The following is a 27,260-nucleotide window of genomic DNA, read 5'->3' as shown; positions in this document are numbered from 1 at the left end:
GAATTTTCCTTCTGCTGTGATTGCATTTTTGTGCATATTCATCCGGTAATACCATGAGTCAGAAAGACAGGTACTTTAAAAACGCACCTCTGTGCTGTGCAAATGTGTGCAGAAAATGCAAGTCTGACTTTCACAGCTCTGTGCACGTGACCACTGAAATGCACACCAGGCTATTTTTGATGGTCAGTAATCAGGTTTTGTGCACGATTTTATTGGCAGGCTCTGAGTATATGTCTGTTGATGTTTAACAGATGCTTTGTACTGGAGGACCAAAGGGGACACTGTCCAACACTCAACCTCTGCAGAGTCTCCAATGAAATCAATATCTCACTCTCAATAATTGAATGAGGGATTAGCCACTGTACTTTTTTAGGCCTTTGTAAGAATGGAAGCAGTTACAAGGGCGTACAGAAGTGAATAACAGTCAGGTGTATTGCATTCATGTATTACTGCAGTTCTTTCTTTGTTAATCCCTTGAAGGGATAAATGTAGCTCAGGCCAGTGAGGAAGGGGAAAGGTGTCCATCTACTGCTTCTGAAAACCGCCAGTTTGATTGTCACCGTTTCTTAGTCTGCAGCACTTATAGCCAAGCTTGTACAGCAACTGCCAGTGAAGTGAAACAAATGATCCAGCACCTGAATTCAGTAAGAGCTAATGCAGATGAGGTTGGGTACCTTTGGGTGCCTCTGGTTTTTATTAATGGGGTGATATGAAATTTTGTGAGTGTGAGTTGTGTGAATGGGGACAGCAGCAAATGCATCGCTGTGATTTAGCAAGTAGATCACAAGTGGTGGAAAGTGGAAAACAGATGTTAAAGCTTGGCAGGACATCTTTCTAGGATTAGGAAAAGTTTACCAAATGTTAATGTAGCGAGAGAATCGAGGAATGTGTGAGATGCTGCTGTTGGCTCGGTATAAAGGACTGTGCAGTTTGCTACCTAAGAGCTGGCTAAGGAGAAAACCTCCAACACTCACCTCTGTGGTCTGGTAGAAAAGCTGTCCTCATTTTACAGCAGAAGAGCTTTATTAGCAAACTTTTACGCTGTCGTGCTTGGCATGTCTTAACAGACCCATTTGTGCAAGGCCACTTTGGGTTTGACACTCACATCTTCCAGGGCCACCACGTTTGCCTTGATGGTTTTCTCCTTGGTTAGTGTGGGTGCCTCTTCTCTGAGTGCTGTCTGAATGTCCAGCAGGCAGCAGATTGACCGTAACACCTTTGATGAGAGCAGAGTGCTGTGATCACCAGGTTAATGCTCCTTTCTGAAAACCGCCTTCGGAGATTCTGAAGCAGAAAGCACTTTTGAAAATGCTGCTATGTTAGTTGAAAAATAAAGATTTGGGTTTTCCCACTCTCTTGAACTTTCCTCCTTTTGCCTCTCTCTTTAACCTCTTAACTTAGCAGCTTTTTCCTGCCGCCTCTTCTTCAGACATTCTTACCTCCATGCTCTATTTAAAAGCTGCCAATAAAAATAGCGCTTCAGATTGTTGTCTGTACTCAGGGATAGAACATAAACCTTCAGCAAGTGCAGCTGGCATTGTACCTATTTCCAACAAATTTTACTTTTCTTTTAAGCTCCCTCCTTTGTGAAGGTGTTCCTGTGGTGACAAAGAACTCTGACCGCACACTAACAATGATACAAAGTGTATTTACCTTTAACCTTCAGATCTACCTCCACTATGATGACTTAATTTTGTCTTCCCTTGGTGTAAATAAGTTTTTGATTACTGAGAAAATGACTGAACTGTGGCTCAGAGGTGAAAAAGGAAAAAATCAGTAGTTCGCATTTGGTAGCAAAAAAGGTGTTTTGTTGTTGGTGGTTTTTCTTTTCTTTCCTTTTACTGGCGTTGTTTTAAAGGAAATTTCTGTGATGTGAAATATCACCCTTAAATAAATAATTTCTTCTGTAACTTGGCGAATGACTTTTAAAAACTAGGCTTATGGACCCTAATTATCAGTTATTTCAGTCTTAACTTAATCATATATTTGAACTGAATTGGATTCAACTGTTGGTAGAAGCAACCTAAAAGCATCCTATGACTTCACAAAGACCAATAATATCCTGTATCCATCATCTGGACCGACAACTTAGCCCTCACAGTTATTTCTATATTTTGTGATCTCCATGTCAACCCACACATACATAAAAGCAAAATTTAACTTAAAATATGTTCAGCAGGATTTGAAAAGCAAATTATGATGAGATAGATTTTTTTTTTTAAGAACATGAAGCTTGATGTTTTGTTTAATGAGCACTGAGCCCAAATCCAGTATCATTCCCAGAAGCTTACGTGATGAATGAGTGAGTGGATATTCAAAGTCAATTTCCTTTGTTTCCTCAGGTTCTGTTGCTTGCGTGTGCAGAAGATTTAGAATGCACCCCTGGATTCCAGCAAAAGGTTTTTTATATTGAACAGCCATTTGAATTCACAGAGGACCAGCCAATTCTGAACCGTATGTTATTTTCATATATTAGTCTTCTGCAGAAATCAGAATCGCTTATATGTTCGTAACACTCCTGCCATTTATCAGAAAGCTTTTTATTGTACAGAGGAGTTGAATATTGCCACGATTCTGCCTGCATTCCCTGCAGTAGTGCTACGTCTCTAGACGCTTCATGTATTAGAGATGGCAAAATACCATATATACATGTATTTAGAACAATATGTATATTGTCAAAACTCTAAATCATCCACTTCTGAAAAAGTAAATTTCCTCTGAAATATTTATAGTATTTCCCATAATATTGGAAATTGCTTGGGCTTGTGTATGAACACTTCACTGTTCATTCAGCTCTACAAATCAGGTTTAGAAGCTTAATTCAAAGCTAGGGTAAGTCCAAGCCTCTACAAGAGGAGACTGAATCAAGCTTGTGATCATCAGAGACAGCAAACTGTAACATGCACTGTACACATAGAAATGCAGTAATATTTCCAAAGACCAAGTGTGACTTGATAAAATCCATGCTGGTGCTGTATGCTCAGAGTATTAACTAAAGGAAAATTAATTCTCTGTACTGGTGTTAGCTTATTCATGTGTTTTAATAAGCAACTGTTTGTTCATTTATTTCTGTGGCTTTGAGACTTCAGGAATACAAACTCGAAGTTTTTAGTACCTTGTTCAGTGGTCAGTGATCTTGAAAGAATTTTTTAAAAATAATTAAAAGAAAATAACTACTAAATGATGCAATTTTCTAACTTCCAAACATGTTGGTGTTAGCACATGACATATTTTACTAATGCTTTCTTAGTTATGCTTGGTTGCTTGCTGTTAAACCATGAATACTTCTAGATATGCAGCATGGCTGCTAGCATGTAAATGCAGTATCTGGATCCCACGTGGCAGTGCATGGTCTGGTAAAACAATATGCAAAGCAGTGTCACTCAGTAAATGCATGCATTTCTCATCTCAGTTACTTCCAGATATTTTCACAACATACTGATATATGTGCACTGTTATGCTTGTTTGGAGGAAGGTATAATATATTTGCAAAGAGGCTTTAAAATAGCACTTCCAAAAATAATAATAATAAAAAAGAAAATAAAAACTAACAAACAATGCTATTCAGAGGTATGGGATTATTCAGTTTAAAACACAGATTTCAAACTTCCAGTTTCTGTTGAGAATTTTGCTTCCTTTTAAATTCTGAATTTGATTCACAGGACAGTTTCCAGTCATTTATAAAGTCACCTTGATTGGATTGAAGCATTCCTTTGCTGTAAAAGTAGAAGTTTGTGGCATGCATTTGATAAGCATGCAGCACTGAAGGCCTATGCAAAGAAGGACAATACTAATTAGTTTAAGTTGAATAAAAATAGCTTTTGTTATATTGTTTGGGTACTTCTGAACTTTGAGAGTGTAGCACGTGGCCAGATCTGCTAATTTGTGCTTGTCTTTGCCAAGCATGTAAAGGACAAGTTGGTTAAACTGGTGTTGACTGGTGAGCTCTGTGATGACCCAGTAAACTGCACTGGTGTGAAAATGGTCCATAAGACACCATCATTAATGCAAAGAGGAAGGAGGAACAGGAAGAGATCTAGAAATGCCTGGAAATTATCTTGGGAATTAAATTATTTTAATAAGCAGACACTAAATTGGCCTAATACATAATGCTGAACAAAGGCAGACTGTCAATGCATGATTCTAGTTAATGCAATCACTTGTAAATAGTACGTCCTTCATGCAGCAGCATTAAACCTCTGCACAGTTTCTTCATTTTAGCTGTCAACAGAATTGATATTTTTAATTGTCTGTTTGAATACACTTTGCATGCTCTTGCATCTTTTTATACTCATTACCCAAGAGTGGTGTAATTTAGCAGTTGCATTGGAATGTGAGGCTTACCAGGGCTATGTAAATTAATAGACCGAATATGCAAAGCAGGTCTATAGCAGGGATTGCTTTTGTAGTCCTTGATAAGGCAAGGAGCTTCTTAATTCTTTTCTGAAGTGCTATAAAAGTCTTTCTCCTTTTTATTTTTCAATTTAAACAAGGACCTATTGTACATTCCATGGCTAGCATCATCTTAGCAATTAAATATTGGTTATGAGTCTTTCTTATGTATCCACTACTTACAAATATGATGGTGTTAATTATTTTATCCTCACTGGAAGAGAAACTCCAAGGCAGGGTACACAATTTTCTTATTCTCATTTGTACTGCTTCTTATCAAAACTTACATACGAGTTGACCATAACAAGTACAGCAGCCTGCTTGTGATGCTTGCCCTCCTTCCTATTAATTTCACTGAGATCAGGTTGCAATTTGTTATCTTTTATCTCATTGTGCTAAGACTAAACTACTTTTTATTGATTAATCATTGTGTCCCATTTAACAGCAATCTCCAGCCTTATCCACTCTTCAATTTTCTTAATTTCATTTGTTGAATTTTCTATGGATTTTTTTTTTCCTACATCAGACCTCCTTCTGTTATTATCCCTTGTGTCTTCTACGGCCACACACAACATGAGGCATTGCTCACCTCTTTGTGGTCTGCCCAGTTCTTTCCCCAATGCAATTTTCTTAAAACCAGGTGTTCCCTTGATATTCTTGGAGAGGATTTGTACAGGAGAGGATTTTCACTCTCTGGAAATACCATCACATCTGTCTACATAACTGCTGCTTTAGCAGGCAGTGACATCACCAGATTTTTCTTCTTTGTAGATCTGTAGTGTACACTTATGACCACCTTCTGTAATCACGTGGAGAAGATAGCAAAGATTCTTACTTTCTTGATAAGGCAGTAATTGACAGAATTTAACTGCAGGTTTTACCTATCAAAACCATCTGTGGTCATCACATTTTCTCATCAGCAAGCTTGTCTTTGGCAACACTGACAGGTCACTGGTAGCGACGGTGCTCCATCATGCCAGGTAGATAGAAAGTTTCTAATCAGACCCATCAAATGTGGAAATGTAATTGCATTGCATTAATCATGTTTATACTTAACATACATGAGTCTTGGCTTTTGGGGGTATTTTTAATTGACAATAAATCAAATAGTACACTTGAAAAATTGAGGCAATTAACATAAAGGCGTTAGGTGGTGTGCTGTGCATACTAAGCTGGGGAATACACTGTCAGTGATCTAAATGTCAAAACAAAGGAAGCTTTGACCCTTACTTGAAAAGCTTTAATTTGGATGTTAATTAATGGCTGACCTCTTCTGTCTCTTACATGATAGATTGCATGTTTCAGAGCTTGGACTGTTTCAAGATCAGAGCTTTGTCTGTTTGCATTTGGGTGCTTTTTTCATTCTGTAGATTTTAAAGAAGACTTTCCTACTCAACCATATTGAAACTTTTAGGTTTACTCATATGATGTGAAAGTTATTAGTCTGCTTATCATTAATACTTAAAGGTAATTCTGCTGTTAAGGAAGGTTGAAGCCTTCAGGATTTTCTTTGCTTCAGTAGAATAATGCTTGTGGAAAGATCAAAGTTACAGCATCAGGTGTGTACACAAATCATAGTGCTGATCACACTCACATCACAACATTTCCTGCTGGCTCTCAGACAGGTAGGTGAGGGCTGTGTGAGATCTGTGATTTATCACATCCACTATTCCCACTGATTACCATGCCCTTTGACTTTACAGATGGCCTCTTTTTGCAACTCGTTCATGCTACTGATATGACAGTGTTATTCTCTATTTACTCTTATCCATACAATTACCACATTTTTCATCTCTTCTGATTCAGATTTTCTGCAACTTGCATAGAGCCAATGTGGCAGACTAACCCAATATGCTGTAAAATGCCAAATTCTCCTTAATATTTTGGCTCTTCATGCTGAATATAGCAGGTTTTAGGTAATCACAGATAAAGGCATCAGATGTAGCCTGTAGATTCTGAGTTTAGGAGGGTAAAAGTAGCAGATTACTTCACTTGAGATTAAATTAATATTTTTTTTTTCTGGAGACTTTCCAGGAACAATAATGGTTTGCAGATAATTCTTTTTGAAATTATGTGTAGGCTTTGGTTGACTGAAGCATGCCAGCTGTTCTTCTAATAGTCCAAATCAGTGACCAACTGCTCATTATTAGCAGGATGGGTCTGTTGCTCAGTGCAGTGCAAAACCTGTATTAACAATGTCCCCAGGTGCTCTAATGGAAGACTTTTCACTTCATTTCCAGTCAGCATTTCCAAAACAAAAATCAGATTAACTAAACTATTCCTTCCTAATTGAAAAACAATGCAGGCCAAGAGGCCAAAACAATGCATTCTTCCAACACCTATATTAACGTGTTAGAAGGCTGAAATCTTTATCTTTTAGGGTAATGTAGGCTTCTTGGTATAGGACAAACTCAACAAGCAGAGAGGCTGATGCAAAATTGCTCATAAGTGACAAAATGTAACAGGGTGATCTTCCTGAGAATGTGGGTTAGGGGCAGGGTGTTGTCTGGTATTGCAGCCCTTTCCACGTCACTCCATCATGAGGAGGCTCTTTGGACTTGACAAACATAAGTAGCACACATCTCTGCATGCTGAGACCTTCCTGCCTCTCTGTTAGTGAGTAGCTTTGTATTGTCACAGATTGCATTTCTGACAGCTTTTAATTTGAGGATCTTGGAAAAGCACCATTCAAAAGACAGCTAACCATTTCTATTGCACTTCAAAGTTCGGTGGGGACATTTAGCAAGAATTAATGGAAGTAAGTGAGGTTGAATCTTTCTTTAAACATAGAATCTTTTCTAAGTTAATGATATCTTCAAGCACGCAAGTATTCTTGAAAATAATTGCAGATGTAGTTCACAGTTAATTTTTGGCTTTTAGGATTTATCTCCGAATCAAATCAAATTAGAACTTTTTAAATGGTTACACTCATGTTTCGACTCATAGTTTTCCTTTCCTTTTGCTTATTTAAAGCACTCTTTCCTGAACAGAGCAGTCTGTCTACGCAAGTTGCCTACTGTCTGCTTTAATGGATGCATTTCCTTTTCACATAGCTTTCTTGTGGCATCTGATCTCTCTGTCTCTCTCTGAGAATAAGTAACGCTGGCAGTAAACTCATGACGTCTTTCAGAAATGTTTTAGATTGAGTCCTTTTTTTCTAGCTGGAGACTAGTGTTTCTGATTTTTGTCTTCTGTCCCAGTTCAGCTCAACCATCTGAACTTTTTTCTCTAGAATAGAGAAGGTAGCTTTTTGTGGATTGATTTTGAAAACCCTGATCATTTTGGAATGTCTTCAGCACATTCGTATGCCTTGTACTGACCGTGTCTCAGTGAGCATACGAGTGCAGATATAGATAGTGAAGCAAGCTCATCCCATGTTCTGTAATGCATATTAAATCAAATGTTTGTGTTATTTTTTAACCCCTCTTGAAATATATCAAGGATGGAAAGTGGTGGAATGTGTTAAAAGAAGAAATTGGCTTAAGAAAGTCTGACCAAAAGGGATTAACTTCAACAAACAATCTTAAGAATCCTTTTTTAAAGTGGAAATAAAATCAGGAGAACAGGGAAATGACCTAAAAAATGATGCCTGTAGCAATCCGGGACGCTGCTGTCCATACTAGCTTGGATCATTTCCTCTCTGAAAGTTCTCTCTCTCAAGGCTGCAGAGAGAACTGAAGCAGAACTGAGGAGCTTTTAAAGAAAGCAGCACAAAGGAAGCAATACTGAAACAGCTCACAGGTACTGGATAGCAAAAGAAAAATCCTGCACTAAATTTGAGGTGAGCATCCGTACATCTTTGGTACAAGCAAGTTCTGAAACTAAAGGCATGTTGGACTGAAACAATTGCTGCTGTAATTGATGCATGGGACCATTCTGTTACCATGAGTTCAGGTTTACTGAAGAGCAAATTGCAATTCATTCTTACATTTCATCAGCTGTGGCGTGGACCTTCCAGCAGCATCTGAGTTTTATGTACAGAAGTTGTCCTGTCTTGCAATTTTTGCCAAAATACTGCAGAGATTTTTAAAAACTGGATGCGTTGTTTTTGTTTTTGTTACATTCTCTAACTAGAATTTATTCATTTTCTGCTTGTAGGCAATGCTTCTCATGTTCAGGCACATGGATTTCATTTTACTTTTGTGTGGCGGTGAAGTAGAGGCAACAGAAAATGTGTGCTGGTTTGCAAGAAAAATTGCTTGGTTTACATGTAGGACTCCTGCAGGCTTTATTTAGCTGGAATTTTAATTACAGTGCCAGCTCTCAACTCCTACAATAAAACAGTAGGGAGACCACTATAATTTGACCTCGATAAAACATTAACACCAACCTAGGCAAAAATATAGCTTCAACTTTAAAGAATAAATACAGTGGGAGGCAGAAATCAAAGAACTGTAAAGAAAAAAAACCATTAGAATGCACTCATGTGGACAGCAATGCAGTGTTGGTTTGTTTGCTTCCTTGCATGCTACTTCTGATCTTCATAAGAAAATGCTGCATAGTTGGCCAAAAAGTGTATTTGTAATTTTGCCATACCTTGGGATGGCAGTCCTGCAGCCAGGCTCAGAATGAAGCATCTTTTATACATCATATAAGGGGTAACTCAGTACTGGCCTCCACAAAAAAAGTCCAAGTGTATACAGCACCATAAATAGTCATTAATATGCATGTATTTCAGGTTAATTCAGGATGAAATAGCCCATGAGTTGTGGTGTGGCAGCTCACCATATTTTATAGCTTTGGCATGCTCAGGAATGTTTTCTGTCTCCCGTTGTCTTTAATAGTATTCAAAGCGTTGTTCAATTTCTTTTGCTGAAATTGAATTGAAACTGTAAATATAAGAATACTTGAAATTAGTAGGGTTTTTTTTAGGTTTTTTTTTTCAATTATAAACAACTGAAGATGCTTCAGTGCCAAGATTAGAACTTGCTTTTATGTGACCTAAAATATTATTTGCTTTCCCTGCCTTTGACACCTTTACTTTTGCTGTCTGCTTGACAGTCTGCTTCTTCTTTATGGAGAATCAAGTTAAGTGTTTTGTAGTCAGAAGAAAAGAGGAAATAACTATTTTACAATATTTTGATAAAAAGAAAAGAAAGCAGTAGTCTGGGAGCTAGAGTGTGTTACACAACCAAAGAGCTTACTACTTCTAATTCTTGAAAATCAGTTTTGTTTCATGGGAAATTCTCTACTATTATCATTAACAATGGAGCCAGCATGTTCTCTCCTGTGATTAATGAGAAAATGCAGTGCTCCAAATGTTCTGTAAGATTTGTGTTTCTTTTGAGAAGTATCTGAAATCCTATGCAGGTAGGCAGAGGCTTTATGGTAGGATAGAATAACAGCTTCTGTCAGTTGTAAATCAAAATAAGAAACTTTATTAAAAATGAGATTATTACTTCTGACATATTTATTCCTTGAGACGTTCTGTCCTTAATAGCTTCTCCAATACAGTTAGAAGAACTGAAATATAGAAGCTTTAACGCTTGCATAATAAATCTATTAATCTTAATGCTTCTGGAAATATTAGTCATTGACTACTTACTACTGTTTTTATACGTCAGCATCATTTCCCAGAATTGTATGATACTAACTACAGTTAGCACTGATAATTAATTGAAATGAAATTACTTGTAATTGAACAAGTGCTGGACACACTTGACTTAACTCTTACTGGTGCCATAGCTATGCTTTAGATCCTCAATAGCAAGGTATTTCAGCAAACTCCCCATGTGCTCTAGAGAGATTTATTTTGGAGTAATGATATACCTAAATTCCCTTAAGTTCAGCAGAAGATTTTGCTTACAAAAAGGTTTGTCCTTCCAGAAGAACTGTAAGGTGACAGTTACCTGGGCAGCCATGCAAAAGTGAAGGCACACATGTTTCCTAGTGTGTGTTTTCTGTGCTGAAGCAAATGACTTGGAGACTTATGATGAAAACCATATCTACAACAAGAAATCCAGTTTCCACAGAAGGGTACTGTTCTTGCTGAAGCTTGGTTTTTATGCATGAAACTGGTAAGGCTTGTATTCTTTCCATCTACGAGTGGTACTGAATTTCGGTAACTGAGCAAAGTACTCATCTAGTATTTCCTGAGGAGCAGAGCTTTTATTAGGATTGATATGTGCCACAGAACCAGGAGAATGAAACCTCCTAGCATATATGCCCTGCTTTACCCTTCTGTTGAGACTGTTATACTTTAAATGGATTAATTGTGTGTGGATTAAACGAAAGATTGACTCCATGGCATGATAGCTTGCCACATGAGGGAAGGCTGCTGTTTCAGTCCTTGCTTACCTGAGTGCTTATGCTTTTTTAATGCTTTTTAGAAAGAAAATATTAAAACCATGAGAAGCGTTAGTGATTTTAAAATTAGTATTTTAATAGATATTTTAATAAGTATTTGGGGGACTGGAACCTGCTTGTGTGCAGGAGAATATTCATGTGTAATGATTTCAAACAGTGGAAATATTTAAACATCAGTTTCAGCAAGGAAAGAAAAATCACCTTTGGATTTTCTCAGATTTTCCAGCCACATACTAGAGTATCATTGCTGTGATTTTGGATTTTTTTTTTCCTACAATGATTAACTAGATAGAACTGAGATGATTTGAACAAAATGGGCTGATGTAGATTGCTAGTTCGGAGAGTCTTGTGAAAGCATGCTCCAGTATCTTTGGATAAGGGGAGCAGCTGAACTGAGCCTATCCAGATCCTGGTGAACAGTGGAGCTACTGGGTGCATGGAGAATATCAGCCACTCTTTCACCTTGTAGTTTCATAGTTCCAGAACTCTTCTTCCTTATTTTTCCTTTCTTTTCCTTTCTTGTTTCCTTTTCTCTTTCCTTTCTTCTTCCTTTTTCTTTTTGGCAAGAAAAATGATTTTTCTTTTGAGTTCAGTTCTGGTGGAACACTCCCTCAATACCTCCTGCTTGGCAGCTGAATCAAAAATAAATTATTTGCATGGCTCTAATGGTGTCAGTAAATTGATTTCCACAGACAACAAGACTGCATTTCCTCACTGGAATGCCCTACAGTGATCATTATTAGTGACAAATGACAATAGGAATTTTGTGGAGAAATTAACAACTGGTTTTGCTGTGAAATGAGAAAAGCAACAAGGATGCCCTTGAAAGATTCTGAGCATCCCTTCCATTGTGCATCATCTGCTGTTTGTTCATTAATAGATCATAGGAAAGCCACCTGGCATATTGTGTTAAAAGCAGTTTTAGTCAGAGAAGCAAAGGAGGATCTGTAGGCCTACCATCTTGCAAGACAGCAAGACAAATGAATGGTTGGTATTTCACATGGTGACTTCCACGCAAAGTGATAATGGTCAATTTCCACGATATCAGGGAGTTTTGTAAGTGTGTGCTTCCTCAGCTGCACTTCAGAGACTTCATATGAGACAAGAATGGAAATATCTTCCCTAGAAACTTACTATAAACAGTTATCCAGCGTAATGTCGTATAACTAAAGTTTGCCTGGTGATACCATGCTGTTGAGATATTGATTAGTTGATGCATATTTATCAAAGGGTTACTTTGGCTTCCAATAATGACATGCCATTCTGGTAGGTCACCAGATGTGGTTGTGAGCTCCTTTTCCCTGACTAGTGTGTTGTGTAGTGAGATAGATGTAATAAGGTAATGTGGGTGTTATTTAAAATGTCACAAAACATTTTCTTTTATCAAGTATATCACTTCACTTGGGATTTTTTTGTAGGTTCTCTCTTATATTTTTTGTACTAAACAAATCATTTTCTAATCGTAGTAGTAGGACAAAGAAGTAATCTGTAAAGAAAACTTCCTGAATCTCAGAAACACATTTGTTTCTAATTAATTAAACTGAATTTAGAGTTCCTTTTCTACCAAGCTGAAACTAGAAATGACATTTGCCAGATCTTCTACAGTCAAAATTGAACTCTGCTTAATTCTAATTTTTGGTAATGAATGCAAATACACTGTTCTGTGTTCTTCTCTTCCAAATTTGTGTTAAAAGAAATCTAAGTAGAAAAATTACAGGATCTGAAAAATATATATATATTTTCCAAAGATAGAAATATATTTGGCTGTATTTTGATCTGAAGCATTCAATGGTTTAGTAGAAAGCTCCTATGGTATACTCATGAAATCTTGCAGGAATTACAAAAAGTGCTGAGCGCTGCTTTCAGTGCCATTTGTAGCTGACTGCATGCAGTTTTGTTTTACTCTGTGGAAAGTAGAATCAATTTCAGATTAACTTTGACAGAGAAGTGTTAAGGTGTGAGTTAGCACTTAGATATTTCTGCAAACCTCATGGGAAGATCAAGAGTTGCAGTGGATATTATCAGTAACAGTGCAAGTCTGTAAGCAAAACTGTCAGACTAGGTAAAAAAATACTTCTTTGCTTTGCATTGGAAAGCATCATGAAAAATTAAATTTTAAAGGAAAATTTATCTTGAGGAGTTTTAAGACCTTCTTCCCCTGACCCCTCTGTCAAATAGTGCTGTTAGTGCTCATACTGCATTAGAGATTCCATCCTGAAATCTGGAACAGTCTTTTTTTTTAATCTGAAACAGCGTTCATGTGCTTGGTGCAAGTCAGTAGGCACGTCTGAAGCAATGAGGGGTTTCTTTCTTATTATCCAAAATCTTTGAGCGATATTAATAATGCTTTATAATAATCTTTCCACTATATTGAATTATGTATTGATTCTCCTTTTCACAGTAGCTTCACTGCAGAAATCCAGAAGGAAAATAGGCTTGTAGATGCCATCCTGAAACTCTTTACAGTTTTGAATATACCATTACATATAATTCTGTGAGGACCTAATCACACATCGTTTCATTTCAATGAAACAACTGTCACTGACTTTACTGAGAGCTGGCTGAGACTCAGATTGAGCTATTGCCTTGTTATTGAAAGTGTAATAAGCATTTTGATTCAATTTTCAGTCTCTTTTGTGGGTTTATTTTAGCCCTGCTATGCTTACAGTCCTGCAGCATTACATGAGGAACTTGCATTCTCTGACTACAGCTTTTAGGGAGACAGTAATTTGAAACTATAAAATATTTTTAATTGAAAACTATGTTGACTTTCCTTATGAAAAGATAAAATGCTTAAGAGAAAAAAAAAAAAGAAGCACAAAACCAGCAAAAAAAACAAAACAAAACAACATGCTGAGTATGTCATTCATCTTTGTCACTGTCAGACTTAATCTGAGGCACTGCTTTTGGAGGAATGTGGAGTTACTGCAGGTGCTGTGCATTGCAGAGGAGGAATCTGCAAGGTGGGTTTGTGGCCATGCTGCATGGGCTCTTTTGGCTGAAGTTCCAGAGGTTAACAGCTCTGCTGCAAGCAGAGGTCTCCGATCATTGATTTTTAGTGGCTGCTCTTACAGAAAGTAAGAGTGACATTTAAGAGAGACAAAGCACCTTATTAAAGTTAATGTCTTTGATTTGTTTCAAATCATCTGTAATCCGTGTGGACCTGTCATAATTTATACCTTGCTTGGTCATGGCAGTAAGTTTAAAACTGTCATGTAATCTGCACTGATCCTTGTGCACAAGAGAAATTACACGTGAAGTTGGTGTTGTGGTATTTATTCCTTGTTGCTTAGAAGGTTACCCTCAGCTTAATTGGTGTGTCTTGTTATTTATATTGCTAGGAAAAAATAAGGATTAAATATCAGGAGAGAGAGATAAGAGGTTTTGTTTCATAAGATAAATACAAGTCAATTTCTGTTTGTTTCACATGATAAATGTGGCCAGGTTTTCCAGTCCTTCCCCCGCTCTCAACGTCTTGAGCCTCCTGAGGATAATCTTAATAGGATAAAGTGGCTTTTGAAAGGCAATTAGTAAGGTTCCTATGAACTGGTCCATGCACATGCCGTGCTCAACAACCTTCTGATTAATGCTCATCTTAATTCCATTTCTTGGGATTTATTTACTCATTTCACATTTAATGTATTTAATTCCTTTAATGGTGTTCTGTGATTTGAAAACACATTGCTGCATTCTGCTTCACGTAGAGCTGAACTTCTGCCTGGTTCTCTCCTCTTCTGGCCTGAAGCATATGAAAAAATGTTGGTCTAGTTATATAGCACCCTGGAAACAGAGCATCTGAAGACAGTTTGGGATGCCTAGTAATCAAACTGGTCATCTCAGTAGTTAATATTCAGTGTCACAAGAGCATGATGCAGCCATGTGTCGGCTGTGTCACAAGGCGATGGTAGCTTACATGGCAGTGCAGTGTCTAATGCAATAATTACCATTGTAATGATGCTTGTGAACATTTAGTTCAGTGAGGAGGACAGTGTGGTTTTCAGGACCAAAGTTAGCACGTTTTATCAGCTTGCTTGATTTGATTCTGGATTAAATGTGTTCTCTGGGAGGCATGCTACTGCCACTGTTGCTTAAAGCTTACTGGAAAGTTCTTTATTAATGTATGCTCTATGTTTTGTATCTATGATAATGAAACATAATTCCGTTTTTCCAGAGAAAGAAATTTCAGCATTTGTTGCTCCTTAACTGGTTCCCATTTGTGGCTTCATTTTGAGATTCAGGAGCAGCCAGGATCCCGTTCAGTCTCTTCCAACAGATACTATTACGATATATTTAATTAATAGTTCTCCTTTAGTGCTGTAGTTTCTCAGCTCAGGAAGACCATACCTCCGGGAGCCTTTTGAACTCATTTCATGTGCTGAAACACCTTCAGTGAGCTGCACTTCTTTTATGTTTATTTCAGTCTTTGGAAATGAGCGCAGCAGCGAAGTGCAGGTCCCTGCCACCCATCCACCTCCCCCAGCACAGGGGCTTCAGGCAGAGCCCACCTACAGCCCAGGAACCAGCAAACAAACAGAGCTGAGCAGAAGGCTTCGGCAAATAGTGCTTCCCTCTTTTAAAATCAAATGAGCTGCAGAACCTGCCTTAAAACAGCCTCTCTGAGGGGAATGGAGAAAGGAGGTCCATTACTGAAATTGCATCCTATTTACACCACAGATAGAAGCATTCTGTAACTGGTAAATACTCCTAGCTGCTAGAAGTAATATGACCTCTGGGGCAGGGAATATTCTCCTACATCTGTTTTCAGTTACTGAGAATCTTGGTAGATCACTGCTGGAGATTAATGGAGATTAGTACATTTTCCAGCCTTTATAGCATTTTATAAAATGTTTTAAATATTAAAATAATTCAATGCATTCTTGAAGGCTGCTGCTACAGAGGCAGAGAGCTGATGCTGAAGGTACTCTTGGGCTCAGACAGTGACTGTGAGTCGCTGGTGCTAAAACTGGCCCAAACAGTCATGGGTCAGAGCTGAGCTGCCTGGAGTTGTCACCACCTGCTATCCCATTCCTTTATGGGCTCTCTCAAGATCTTTGCGATGCTTTCCACCTGGATTTGCTTGTACTTAGCTGGTTTCTCTGTGTACTGATCTTTGGCTGTCAGCTAATTCACGGGTGGCCTTCAGGCAGCACAGTGTGTGCGCTGTGCGAGTGGGAGCCAACGATTCACAGCGCCTTGTCTGTGCTGCTCCTTAATGCTCTACAGCTACATCTTACAGCGGTACATGAATGTGCCTGGGACTGCTCAGTGGCACCACGGCCAGCTGGCACTGAGCTGCCTGCTTTTGTGCCATTAAGTTCTCTTACTTTGAAGACCAGGGGGCTGCGTGTGCTGTGATCCCTGACCCACCAAGCTCCCAAATCAGGCCTGAGTATATGTTGGAAGTGCATGTGATTCTGACAATAAGACCCTGGAAAAATCACTGCTTCTCCTTGTTGTTGCTCATTGCACGCTGCGTGTAAGCCCTTCCAGTTAAGGCAATGAGACTGCCGGCAAACTTCTGCAAGTGCTTATGAAGAAAACATTATGTGGAATGCTGACGGGGAGTTTAGCTAATGATCCATTCAGCTCTGGGTGTCACACGCAGATCATGAAACATTTACTTCCAATAATTAGCTGTTTTGTACTTGTGGAGATATATTTTTTTTCTCAGTTCCTTTTTCTTTTTTGTACTTGCTTAATCCGACTTAGACATCTTGATAAACATGGCTTTCTGCTCTGCTCTTTGGAAAGTTGCAGCTGCAAAGGTTCCTTGAGTTATGCCAATCATTTGCAGATGTTTCTTCTGAAAGCAAAAGTTAAATAGACTTTCTTGATGACAATAAATCGTAGAAAAATGCTACATACACTCTTATCTCTTAAAAAATGTCTGCTGTGGTCACAATGCATCAAATAATTCTAATACAATGATGACCTTTTAGAAGAAAGCACATTATGCTGTAGCTGTCTTCCTAATATAACTGTGCAATACCGGTATACAAAAGTCAAGTTATTAAATAGTTGGGAGAAATGGACTGAAAATAATGTTTGCTTTTGTTGGGTATTGCTGTTTTGATAAGTACATTATAATTTTTTTTCCTTTCTCCATATTGAGCCGTGCTCCTCTTGAAATCGTAAAACAAAGAGATCAAACATGAGGTAACATTTTGGAAAGTCAAGTTCTACTGAGTTTTGAAAAGTTGTATCAAAGTCTCATTGACCAGAAGCTGTTCCAGAGTAAAAATGAGCAGAACTGCAAAAGAAGATAAGCAAGATCCCTGTCCCAGCTCCTCATGGCCTGAGCTGAGTGTCAGTGTCTGTGACTTTCACCTTGATATGACTAGTTCTTCATGCAGTCCCAGTAAACCTTATTGCCAGGCCGGACCATAGCTATTACAGTGAGGATGAGGTGCACGTGGTTCTCTGTGCGTGGAAGCTGACCGGTTTCCATGCCTTGATGTGAATCCTGTTGAAAGCTTTTTGCAAAGCCAGCAAGAGGATTGCCTTCCTAGCTGTGAGCAGAACTTACTGTTTTCATGCCATTTGCAACACGGCTCTGAGGCTGAGTAGGTGATGTCCGACTGTGTTGTGTTTGTGTAGGGAGTTAAATAAACATTCCACACGTTGCCATAATCCTGATTTCCCACTGCATAAACAGCTTGTTGGGAGCCTGTCAATCAGCTTCTACTTTGGTGTTACTAATTACAAAGAATCATTAAAAGCTGATTCAAAAGAGGCTGGTATCAGAGAAGTCAAAAGGCTCTAAAGCATTTCTTGTCACCTCATGAGATAAAGGTTTCTCAGAAGGCCTTTCAATCTGGAGGATCAAAGAGCACTTTGTTTGTAACATGTACCCATCCATGCTCTGGTTCCTTTTAATTGCGATTATTGTTGGCTGTCTGTTAGGAGCAAAACCCACCAGTCCTTGCAGAAAGTATAATGTTGGTTTGTGAGTAATAGATGATACCATGTGAAATGTACTGCTGAATATAACTCAGTGTTCAAAGACTTTGGTGTAAGTCATGTTAAGACATTTTTTCTTTCCCTCCCTCCCAACACCCAGACAAAGAGCAGTGCTGTGATTGCAATCAGCAGGTGATGTTGGGTTGTCCTTTTTGAACCCCATTCTTGGGCTGCTCATATATAAATAAGGGCTTTTTTGACTAATTCTAATAGAAGCCTAGTTGGTTTATGCTTGCAGATAGACTAGTGGAATGTCTGGTGTTCTTTACCTCCATGTGATTGAAGGAACGAAGTCATCTTTCAAAGTGTCCATTTGTTTTATGACTTCTGCCAGATGTTTGCCACACTGGGAATCTGCAGAAGTGGAGATACAGACTCAAGGTCAGCAGAACTGAAGATGAAGATTTTGTAAGACTTTTCTGTGTAAATTGCTTCTATTTCAAATCGCGTAAGAAGCTGTTGATGTTGCTGCAATTTGTGGAAAATTTGGAGTCCTCAAGAATGTTTTTATCCATGTTGTTGTAATTATCTGTCAGGATAAATCTGAATTATATTCTAAAGCCTGATATTGAGAGTGCTGGCCATTTCCAGTGAGAAAAATTAGACTAAGCAGAGGCTTATAGATGTTTTTATAGTCCAGAGGGTTTCTCCTAACCATGCTGTCTCTCCTGTGCACCTACTTAATTACTTAGTCATTAATCCTCATTCAAAATACTCAGTTACAGAAGTTATTACTGCATATTAGGAAATATTATTTTTATGTATACTGTAAACCTTTCAAGAATTACTTTCCTCTCTAGAAGAACATCTGTCTTCCTTGTGTGGTGGGATGTTTATCACAATTATGAGAGTCCTGAACTGTATATCTTTAAATATGAGATTACAATCTGCTCCTGCTCCCAAAGAGCTTGTCAATAGTGTTAGTTTAAAAAATGAATTTAAAGAATAATGTGTAAGGTTTTATTGGTAAACAATTTCATGAAGTATTTCTAAACTACTTATGTCTGCCAGATTATAGCCTGTATTTATTAAAATTAATGTTCCTTAATGGGCTTATTATAGCTGGAAAAATGTGTATAGGTGCAGTTAAGGTTGCCTAAGCGTTTGTGTTCAACTTATTAGTTTTCTTAACTTCTCAAGTTTGAGACATTTATTTTTTACCCAGGTATTGTCTGTGGTTTGATTAAGTTTGCATTTTATTTTACCTTAAAAAAAAGAAAACGAAAAGGAGCAAAACACTCTTCAACTCTCAAAGGAAAACAGGTTGGTTTTTAGGGTTTGTTTTTTTTTTTCAGCAAAAATAAAAGTGCCCATTTTCTTTCTGTAAAAACAAATCTTCTGCAACATACAGTTCAACGAGCGTAGGAGGACAGCTGAAATTCAGTAACATGGTATTACTCATTGTTAAGAAATGTTTTTATTTGGGTGAAAGCTGGGTTTGATTTGGCAACTGTAGGAGACTTTGTTTAAATAAAACTGTATATTTTGTGTGTGGCTTGCTTTATTGTGCAGTGTAGATAGAGCCTTCTGTATACGTCCAGGCTTAGGTGTAGGCAGCTTGGTTTCTTTGCTTGTGGCATCAGGTAATGTCTGCCCCAAAATTGTTGGTTGTTAAATTCTTTTCTTTCAACAAAACATGATACCAAAACTAGAGAGCTCTGTGTATTAAATGAAGAGTAAACTCATGCAATTAGATACTCAAAATATGATAGGTAAATTTACATGAAAACTCAGCTATTTTCCTTGTAAAAATATTCTGTAATTGCATAGTTTCAGCCTATTTTTCAGTGCAGCATTCTTAGTTATATTTTACTTTGAGAGCTCAGTGAAATTAGCATCCATGAAATTAATTTATGTCTTAGAGGCCTTTCAGAAGGTTGTAGAAAAAATGTTGCCTTCATATTGCTGTGAAATCATTCTAAATAATTGTGCTAAATTGTATTAAAAAGCTCTGGGATAGATAAGACTGTGCAGAAGGATAAAGGTCATATATAATTTCTCCTCTGTGATTCAAGTGAGGCAATTTGACACTGCACAGTCAACTGAAAGGCATCTTTTTGCAATGGAATAGTTGGAGGCTAAATAGCATCTTCTTGACTGCTTTTTCTAAGTCATACTTAGAGTAATAGTTTGTCTGGAGAGACTTCTGTCCCTCCTTCTACTGATTTATCTAGGGCATGGAATGAAGGGTAATGAAATGCATTGCAACATACTGTAATCTATACTAATTAAGAGACAGAGAATACTTCTGAAATTGTTTCTGAAACAGATGCCAATGATTTGTTCCTGACTGGACCGCTGAGTCATGCACTACTATCATGCTGTTAGCTTTCTTGACGTATCACTGATGTGTTTGTAGCTTTTCCAGCACATTTTGAAATTTGTTGTGATGAGCGCTGTAGGCTTTCACCTGGACTAGTGTGAAAAATGGCACATGAAACCAGTGGAGCAACCCGCATGGAAATGTGGAAGGGGAAGAGAAAGTACAAAAGACTTTGGTGAAATAAATGAGAAATCAAGCTGAAAAGTGGCACCACATCGACTTATTCTCTTGATAAATCATTCTTGTAAGAAGCATGAAGCTGCCTGCCCATGCAGCCTGTCAAGCATAGTGGCAGAAATCACTCAAACATGATCCAGTGCCAAGAGGGAATGGGTTGAACATGCAAATAAATCAAAATCTCAAAGCAAAACAAACAAGCTGTGTGCTGACATAATGATCTTTGAGGTCGCTGGGTTGCAAAACAACTGACAAACTACAGCAGTGGTACTGCTGTGAGATCATGCAGCCATCACATTCTGGAAGGGAAAGAAGGGGACACAAATGGCATGTCCTTTTCCTTTGTCTCTGAAGGGAAGGAGTCAAGGAAACGACTTATATTTTCTGGAATAACCTCAGATCATTGTATTGGCTACCACGTTCTTAAGGTTATTTGCTTAGTGATTTTGGGAATAGATGAAAGCAGTTATGGCTTCTGCTATAGAGGAAGTCTACAGGCCAAATTGAAGAGAAGAAAGAAATATGAGAAATGGTACAGAGGAGAAATAAAAATGCTCAGTTCAGAGTGACCTTCTCAAGGGCCATAACAATTTCACCATTATAGAAAGAAAAACAGCTGGAACATGCAGTAATTGAAGAAAGAAGTTTCTGGTGGGGAAGAAAGTGAATATGGTTCTTTAATATCCCAGAAGTTCAAATGAACGTGTATTGTGAAAGGACGCCAAACTTCCATCTCTTGTTTCTGCAACCAGACCACTGGTTCCAAAACCAGTCTGCTGCCAGCCTGGGTTGCAATTGCAAGTGCAGCCCAGCAACATGTGGAGGCAGAATTACATTCAGAATGCATGGAAGAATCATTCCAAGACCGGCGTGTAGAAAAAATATTTACTTTGAAAAAGAAGGAAAGAAAGAAAAAGTGGAAAAAGTAAAAAGCCTAAGTGGTGCTCCAGGGCAAGGAAAGTCAGAAAATATCTAAGACTTAAATGAGAAATGCCTTGTATTTCAGAGTAACTATAAGAGTAGTCAGCTTTCTGGAGTGAAGAGCATGTGCTGACATATAAGGCATCCGATGCTCCTTAGACAGCATGTGATGATGAAGTCTTTAGTAAGATTTTCTAAGGTTTTAAGGAGGAGAAGTAAACGTGGTCTGGAGAAATTGTGGAACTGAGAACCAAGCTCATCACTTCCAGACTGGTATATCTCATCTCTCTTAACAGTCATGCCTGTCCTGATTTTACCCTTAGCCATTGTTTCCAGTGCAGACTTAAGGCAATTATTCACAGATTATTTTTTTCTATCCAAAAAAGAGTTTAAATTTATATTTGCATATTGAACAGTCACCAGAGTGTGTTCTTTTGTGGTCAAAACAGATGATAATGAACACAGTTAAACATGCTATTTAGCTCACTTGTGTTGGGTTAGGATTTTCATTTATTTCCATATGCATTTTAAGTTTTATTCTTTAATCCAATTTTCTTGGATATTTTTTTTTCTTCTTTTTTTCTTCTCTTTTCAGCTTTTTCTGCCTCCTTTGCCTGACATCTGTGCAGGAAATCTGCATCACACTTTTCATAGTTCTTCTTAGACTGACTCTTATTAGTTCAAAGCAGAGCTACATGTTTTTAATTGATCAAGGATTCTGAAGCAATTATAACAACTGCTCTTGGATGGCACAGTTGCAGTTTTCATTCTGATACTATCTGAAAGCACAAGTTTCTTCAAAGCTATGAATGTAAGCCAGTAATAGGCAGCTGGTAATTATTCTCTAATAAACATAGTAGGAAGTACATGAAAACCTTAGGGGACATAGATATTGCCTGCAGAGCGATTAATACAAATCTCAGGACACTTAAAAGAAAATTCAGCCAGAAAATAACTATTTTTATTTATATATTTGAGTCAATTTCAAATTAACAGGTTTGTTGTGATTAAAATTTCTATTTGCTAACAATCTTTGGTCATTATCTTTCAACAGACAATTACACTTTAAGAGAAAATAAGCCTCAAATATCTGCTTTTCAATCACTGGTAGTTAATTTTTTTGATATCTTAATTCTCTGCTTTTTATTTTGATTTACTTTGCTTGTAAACATTCAAACATATATAAAATTTAATGAATCTCCCTTGTGCAAGAACTCACGCACTCAGAAATAATTGGCCAAAATTCTGTCCTCATGAATGGCTTGTACAGCTTTATGCCTCTTAGTTTTCCCAGTATATTAGCTTTACTGAATGCATTTTCCTAAATCAAAGTTGTTTACTGAAGGCTGTGAGCAGAACAGACAGAAGTGTCACAGCTGGAATCCTCAAGAAAAGAGCAGTGAAAGTATTTTAGGAGAGCCATATTCATTGCTGCACTCAGGCTGCAAGTGGTATGCTCCTTGTAGGTCTGAGGCCAGGTTCAAAAGAGAGCATTGAGCCAAAAAAGAACCTTTTGAGGGGAGAGGGGGGGAAATGTGGGTGAGCTCAGTGCAGGAATTGTAGGAAACCTGATAAGCATTGCAGGGCACAGTGTTGAAGAAGCATGTAAACTATGGTTAGCAGTTTTGTAAGCCAGAGACAGAGATAATTGGATTAGGAGAAATTCTTTCCAAAATGCAAGGGAGGGAAAGTAGTGAAAGAAGGAAAAATATGAACTCAGACTTGTGTAAACTTCACTCTTCTGTCCAAATGGGAAACTAACTAGTTTGCTTCAGAGTATTAATTTCTGTGCCATCAAAGAATGCATGCTGTCATCACTTTCTGAATGGAGAACTGTTACGAATCTTCAAGTCAGTAGATCCTCCTGCTCAGGTACCAAACTCTGATGTATTTGCTTAAAAGGAATTCAAGATGTAAAAAATGCAGTTATATTCAGCCTCTGGAAATGAAAACTTCGGGTTGGTGCTTTTGTCATTTATCATGCTGTCCCTAAGACTGTAATAAAAGAAGTTACAATCTTTGGAAGACTGGCAGATGTCTTCCACTTGAGATGTAAGCTTTCCAGGCTGGACACTTTGGGTTTTGCTACTGATAAAACAGCAAAAAAAGTAAGCGTACAGATGCTAGAGAAAGGTGAGATGAATCAGTGTACTTACTTTGGATGCCAAAGTGAGATGTACCAGGAGTCAGGTAAGTGATTGTGTTATAAAAGGGAGAAAACAGGTAGCATCAATTCAACCTTCATGAGATCTACAGGACGATCACCTATGGAGGTGATCCATCCATTGACTGTGGAGGGACCTTATGGTGACTCAGCCCCTACTGCAGGTCTTTTATAAGTCTAGAATCCCTAGAATTGGGAAAGATTTACATTTCCATGCATTTACTTTGGTTGTTTACTTGTTTCTCATTAGGAGAGACTGGATTGCATCAGTTTTTTACAGGTATGATCACAGTAATTCCCTGCTGACTGCACCACTGCTTTGTGGGTGCTCTTTCATTGGCAAAAGGGATAGTTAAGGTTATTAAACACAGCTGGTACAGCTAGATATAAACCAGTGTCTGCTCGTATCCTATAAATCATACTGCTCCCCAGACAGTACAAACTGCATGCTATGGCCTACACCCCGCAAGCCTCTGTTGTTTTTCCTTTTTAATGCAAACCATTCCATTATGAAAACACATTGTAGTTCATCATGTACTGATGCTCTTACACCATGCCAAGTGTGCTGGCATGAAGATCAATGTAACAGGCACACCACAACCTTTAACACTGCTTTCTGTAGTTGCTCCATGAGTGAGCTGAAAAGTGCTGCATGCTCTCCTTATTTTTTCCTGATTTTATTTTTACAAACAACTAGCATTTTAAAATAAACTGATAAAAAAAGTCTGTTCCCCGCTGATACGGCAGTCACATTTGTTATTGTATTGTGTGCTAGGTGGGAGAGAGTGTTCTGTTACTAATGGTTTAAGTTATGACTAATGCTATGTGCCAACAACAGAGATACCAATTCAAATTTAAATAAACTACCCAGGCAGTGTTTTACAGGATGTGTTGCTTGTTGGCAATTTGTTGTTCTTGACAGCCTAGGATTGTGGGGCCATTGTTTGCCAGCCACTGGGATTAGAACACACACAGCCTGGGTTTATAAATGTTTCAAAACTGCTATGATGGACCAACGCAATTCTGAAATGTTGTTTTATTTCCCTCTTCTCTGTCAGGTAATCAGATCATCTTTTGGAACTGGTTAATGTGCAAGAAGCCAGATTTGGTGGAATTTGGTTTTATTTTTCCTACTGCATCAATGTTAATACTTTGGTATATAGAATTTGAACAGTAAGTGGCAGGGCAAAGTGAGCTTTGGTGTAATGAGAAACAAGGTTGTGCTGCCAGGGCAGGGTTCTGTGTTAAATCTGAAACATTTCATTCATCTGTGTACACAAACCTCTCCATTAGCAAAGGGTATTCTCAAACCACTCGGCACTCATGACCACTTTCTCGTCAAAAAAGCTATTCAGAGCAGTTCCAAAAGGTTACAGAGAGTTGCTTTTACATAGAAGTATTCTAATACATGTACTTTCATCTGAGTACTGCTTCAGTTAAGTCCCACTGGCTACATATCTTTCAGAGGTTTTATGAAGTCAGGTTGCTCTCAGAATATTTATAGGATGAAACTTTTAGGTGGAAGCATATTATAATAATTGATATAATTGGGAGAAAGATAAGCTTTTGGCTTCTAAAGCAGAGGGAGCAGAATTCCTCATCAAGATGGTCTTGAAACTGTTGTTTTCAAGTCAGCCTAGCTGCGTTACCTCTGTGAACAGCCATATAATTGCAAAATTTATCCATCTCTTGAACCCTCTATATTTACTGAGCTCTAGTGATGCAGTTTATGATTTGAGATGGTATGTGGTAATAATACACAGTAACAGCATAGAGGCTCAGTGTGCTGGATGTGATGTGAAGGGAACTGGAAGGGCCGTTCCAGGTGCAACAGCTTACAGCCAGCAGGCAGCACTCTGCCTTCCTTATTCTGTTCCCTACATACATCAACTTCTGCCTGCTGGGACAGGAAGCCTTCTGGTTTCCAGAAGGCTCTTCTACTTCTGTTCAGTAAGTCAGTATATATTTTGGGCTGAACTCTTCAAGGCAAATATACATCAGAGATGCCTCTACAGCAGGAGAGCACTTTACAGCTCTGCTTAACTATTGAGGACTTTCTTGATGAATGCATTATGGAAACATTCATTATTTCATGTTGAACATTTCCTAGTGACAGTGAAGCATATCTTCATTTCCGTTCTGTTTTTGGTCAGTCTGACTTATTAATTTACTTTAATTACATCAACTCTTTCTAATGGATTAGCATGGAACACGCCTGTTTGAGACGCACTCCACTGGGGCTCTCCCCTTTGTCACAGCAGTCCTTCAGAAATCCTCCTGGCAGATTCTCACAACATGTCATGTTTAGTTGTTTCACTGGAAACACTTCACAAGCATTTGTCCACGGACATTCACTTCCAAACTTGCAAATGAAAAAGAGTTCTAAAGAGATCTATGATAGATCAATGCATGTTTTTTGTATCTATATCCTTTCATGAAGTGAGATTAGATGAAAAGCGTTTTATACAAAATGGGGTCACAATTTTTTTAAATCTTTGTACTATTTAAAATGTCACATATATTTATCAGATGAAGATGGTAGTGTAACAAACAGCTTATCAATTTGTTTATGATGTACTAAATCCTTTGATATGCCTGGTAATGCTACTGTAAGACTTAAGATCACTCATACAAACTTCAGACATCCTGTATGTTAGACTTGGTGACTTGGTGCCTGGGAATGATAGCATGACATATTTTGTATTTCGTTATCATAGTTTTTTATGGCATATCCCTATCTTTTATAAATTGGTGAAATATTACTGAAAGCAGTGACTGACTTTGAATTGATTTATAAAAACGGAGGTGCTTATTCTCTCATTTTAGAACTCTGATAATTCTGGGACTATCACTAGAAATTGTGTTCATAAGTCACTAATCCTGCTCCTCTTGAAGCTATAGTCAATGTTCAGTGTGGTCAGAAGGAAGGTGACTGCATAGAATTGGGAAACAAGCATCTGTTGGATGTTTGTATCACAATTCCCTTCCTGCACTGATTCACACACAGTCTTCTTGGGAAAGGTAAACTAAAAGAAGTGCAAATTATTATTTTCCAGTTATTATTTCAAACTTGATCCATCTTAACACTTGTTTGGAAGGTCATTAAGTGTGCCTGACAATGTTGAAGACTTTGGTAGAAGTTTATTACTGTAATTTGGCAGCAAGTCTAACCTTGCTGACCCAGAGTGATATCCCACACGGCTTACTATCTGAGCAGCCCCCATGAAGCCAGAGGGAACAGCTGGCCTTTTGGAGAGAGCATTTCAATATGTTCAGAATTTCAGCAGTTCAGAATTAGCTTCCAATAAGCCCAGCTTGCAAGGGCTCTATTCTTAGCTTCTGTTGAGTGTGAAAGGTTTCACTCTTCCTAAGGCAGAATTAACCACTAAATATCTCTAGTATGGGATGGAGCAGGTGTTTTGAAATGAAGGCATGAATAAAAAGAAAGAAATACCCTGGCTATGTATAATTCTGCAGCTTTAAGCCTTTGGATCATGGGAAACTTGGATGTAAATATTTATGGCACTAGAATTATGATGATCCCTTAGACCTGGAAGGAATTCATTATCTAACCATGATTTAATTCATTACTGTCATTACAACAGAGGATAATATGCTTATTAGTTCTCACAGAAGCAACAACAGTCCTCACCTTTCTTCATTCCCAACAGAGGGAGAGTTGTGAGCCTGCTTTAAGTATTATACTTTATCTTAGCATACAGTATCTAACTCCTGCTGCTGCATAAGATATCTTTCCCATGTAGCTTTCAGTGATGAATGGAGGATTATTGTACAACATGCAAACCAGTGCTCTTTCACACACAGTTTTGATAGCCTGACACTCTCATGAATTTCATTTTATCAGGAAACAGTCAGTCATTCAATTATATTGCCTAACAATAATACAAGATAAAGCCAAAGTTGAATTAGCCTGGAACTACCTGAAATACTTATTTTCTTTGCATCTCAATGCAGAGTTCTATTTTTGTGCATGCCGAGCCCTAGATAGAATATTTA

At 38.0% G+C, this 27,260-nt stretch overlaps 1 protein-coding gene across 2 annotated transcripts in view; it reads left to right on the top strand.

The window, feature by feature from the left end:
* CDH13 (cadherin 13) overlaps positions 1 to 27,260 on the top strand; it is a 433,086-nt gene that overhangs the window by 86,043 nt on the left and 319,783 nt on the right. For both annotated transcript variants that reach the window (XM_052685882.1, XM_052685881.1), the window contains exon 2: positions 2,343 to 2,454. In XM_052685882.1, the coding sequence (XP_052541842.1) occupies positions 2,343 to 2,454 (112 nt within the window). The remainder of the gene's footprint in view (positions 1 to 2,342; positions 2,455 to 27,260) is intronic.

The sequence above is a fragment of the Tympanuchus pallidicinctus genome, unplaced genomic scaffold (genome assembly GCF_026119805.1).
Source record: "Tympanuchus pallidicinctus isolate F22 unplaced genomic scaffold, pur_lepc_1.0 scaffold22, whole genome shotgun sequence".
NCBI classification, from domain to species: Eukaryota; Metazoa; Chordata; class Aves; order Galliformes; family Phasianidae; genus Tympanuchus; species Tympanuchus pallidicinctus.
This window is presented reverse-complemented; position numbering and strand designations above follow the sequence as displayed.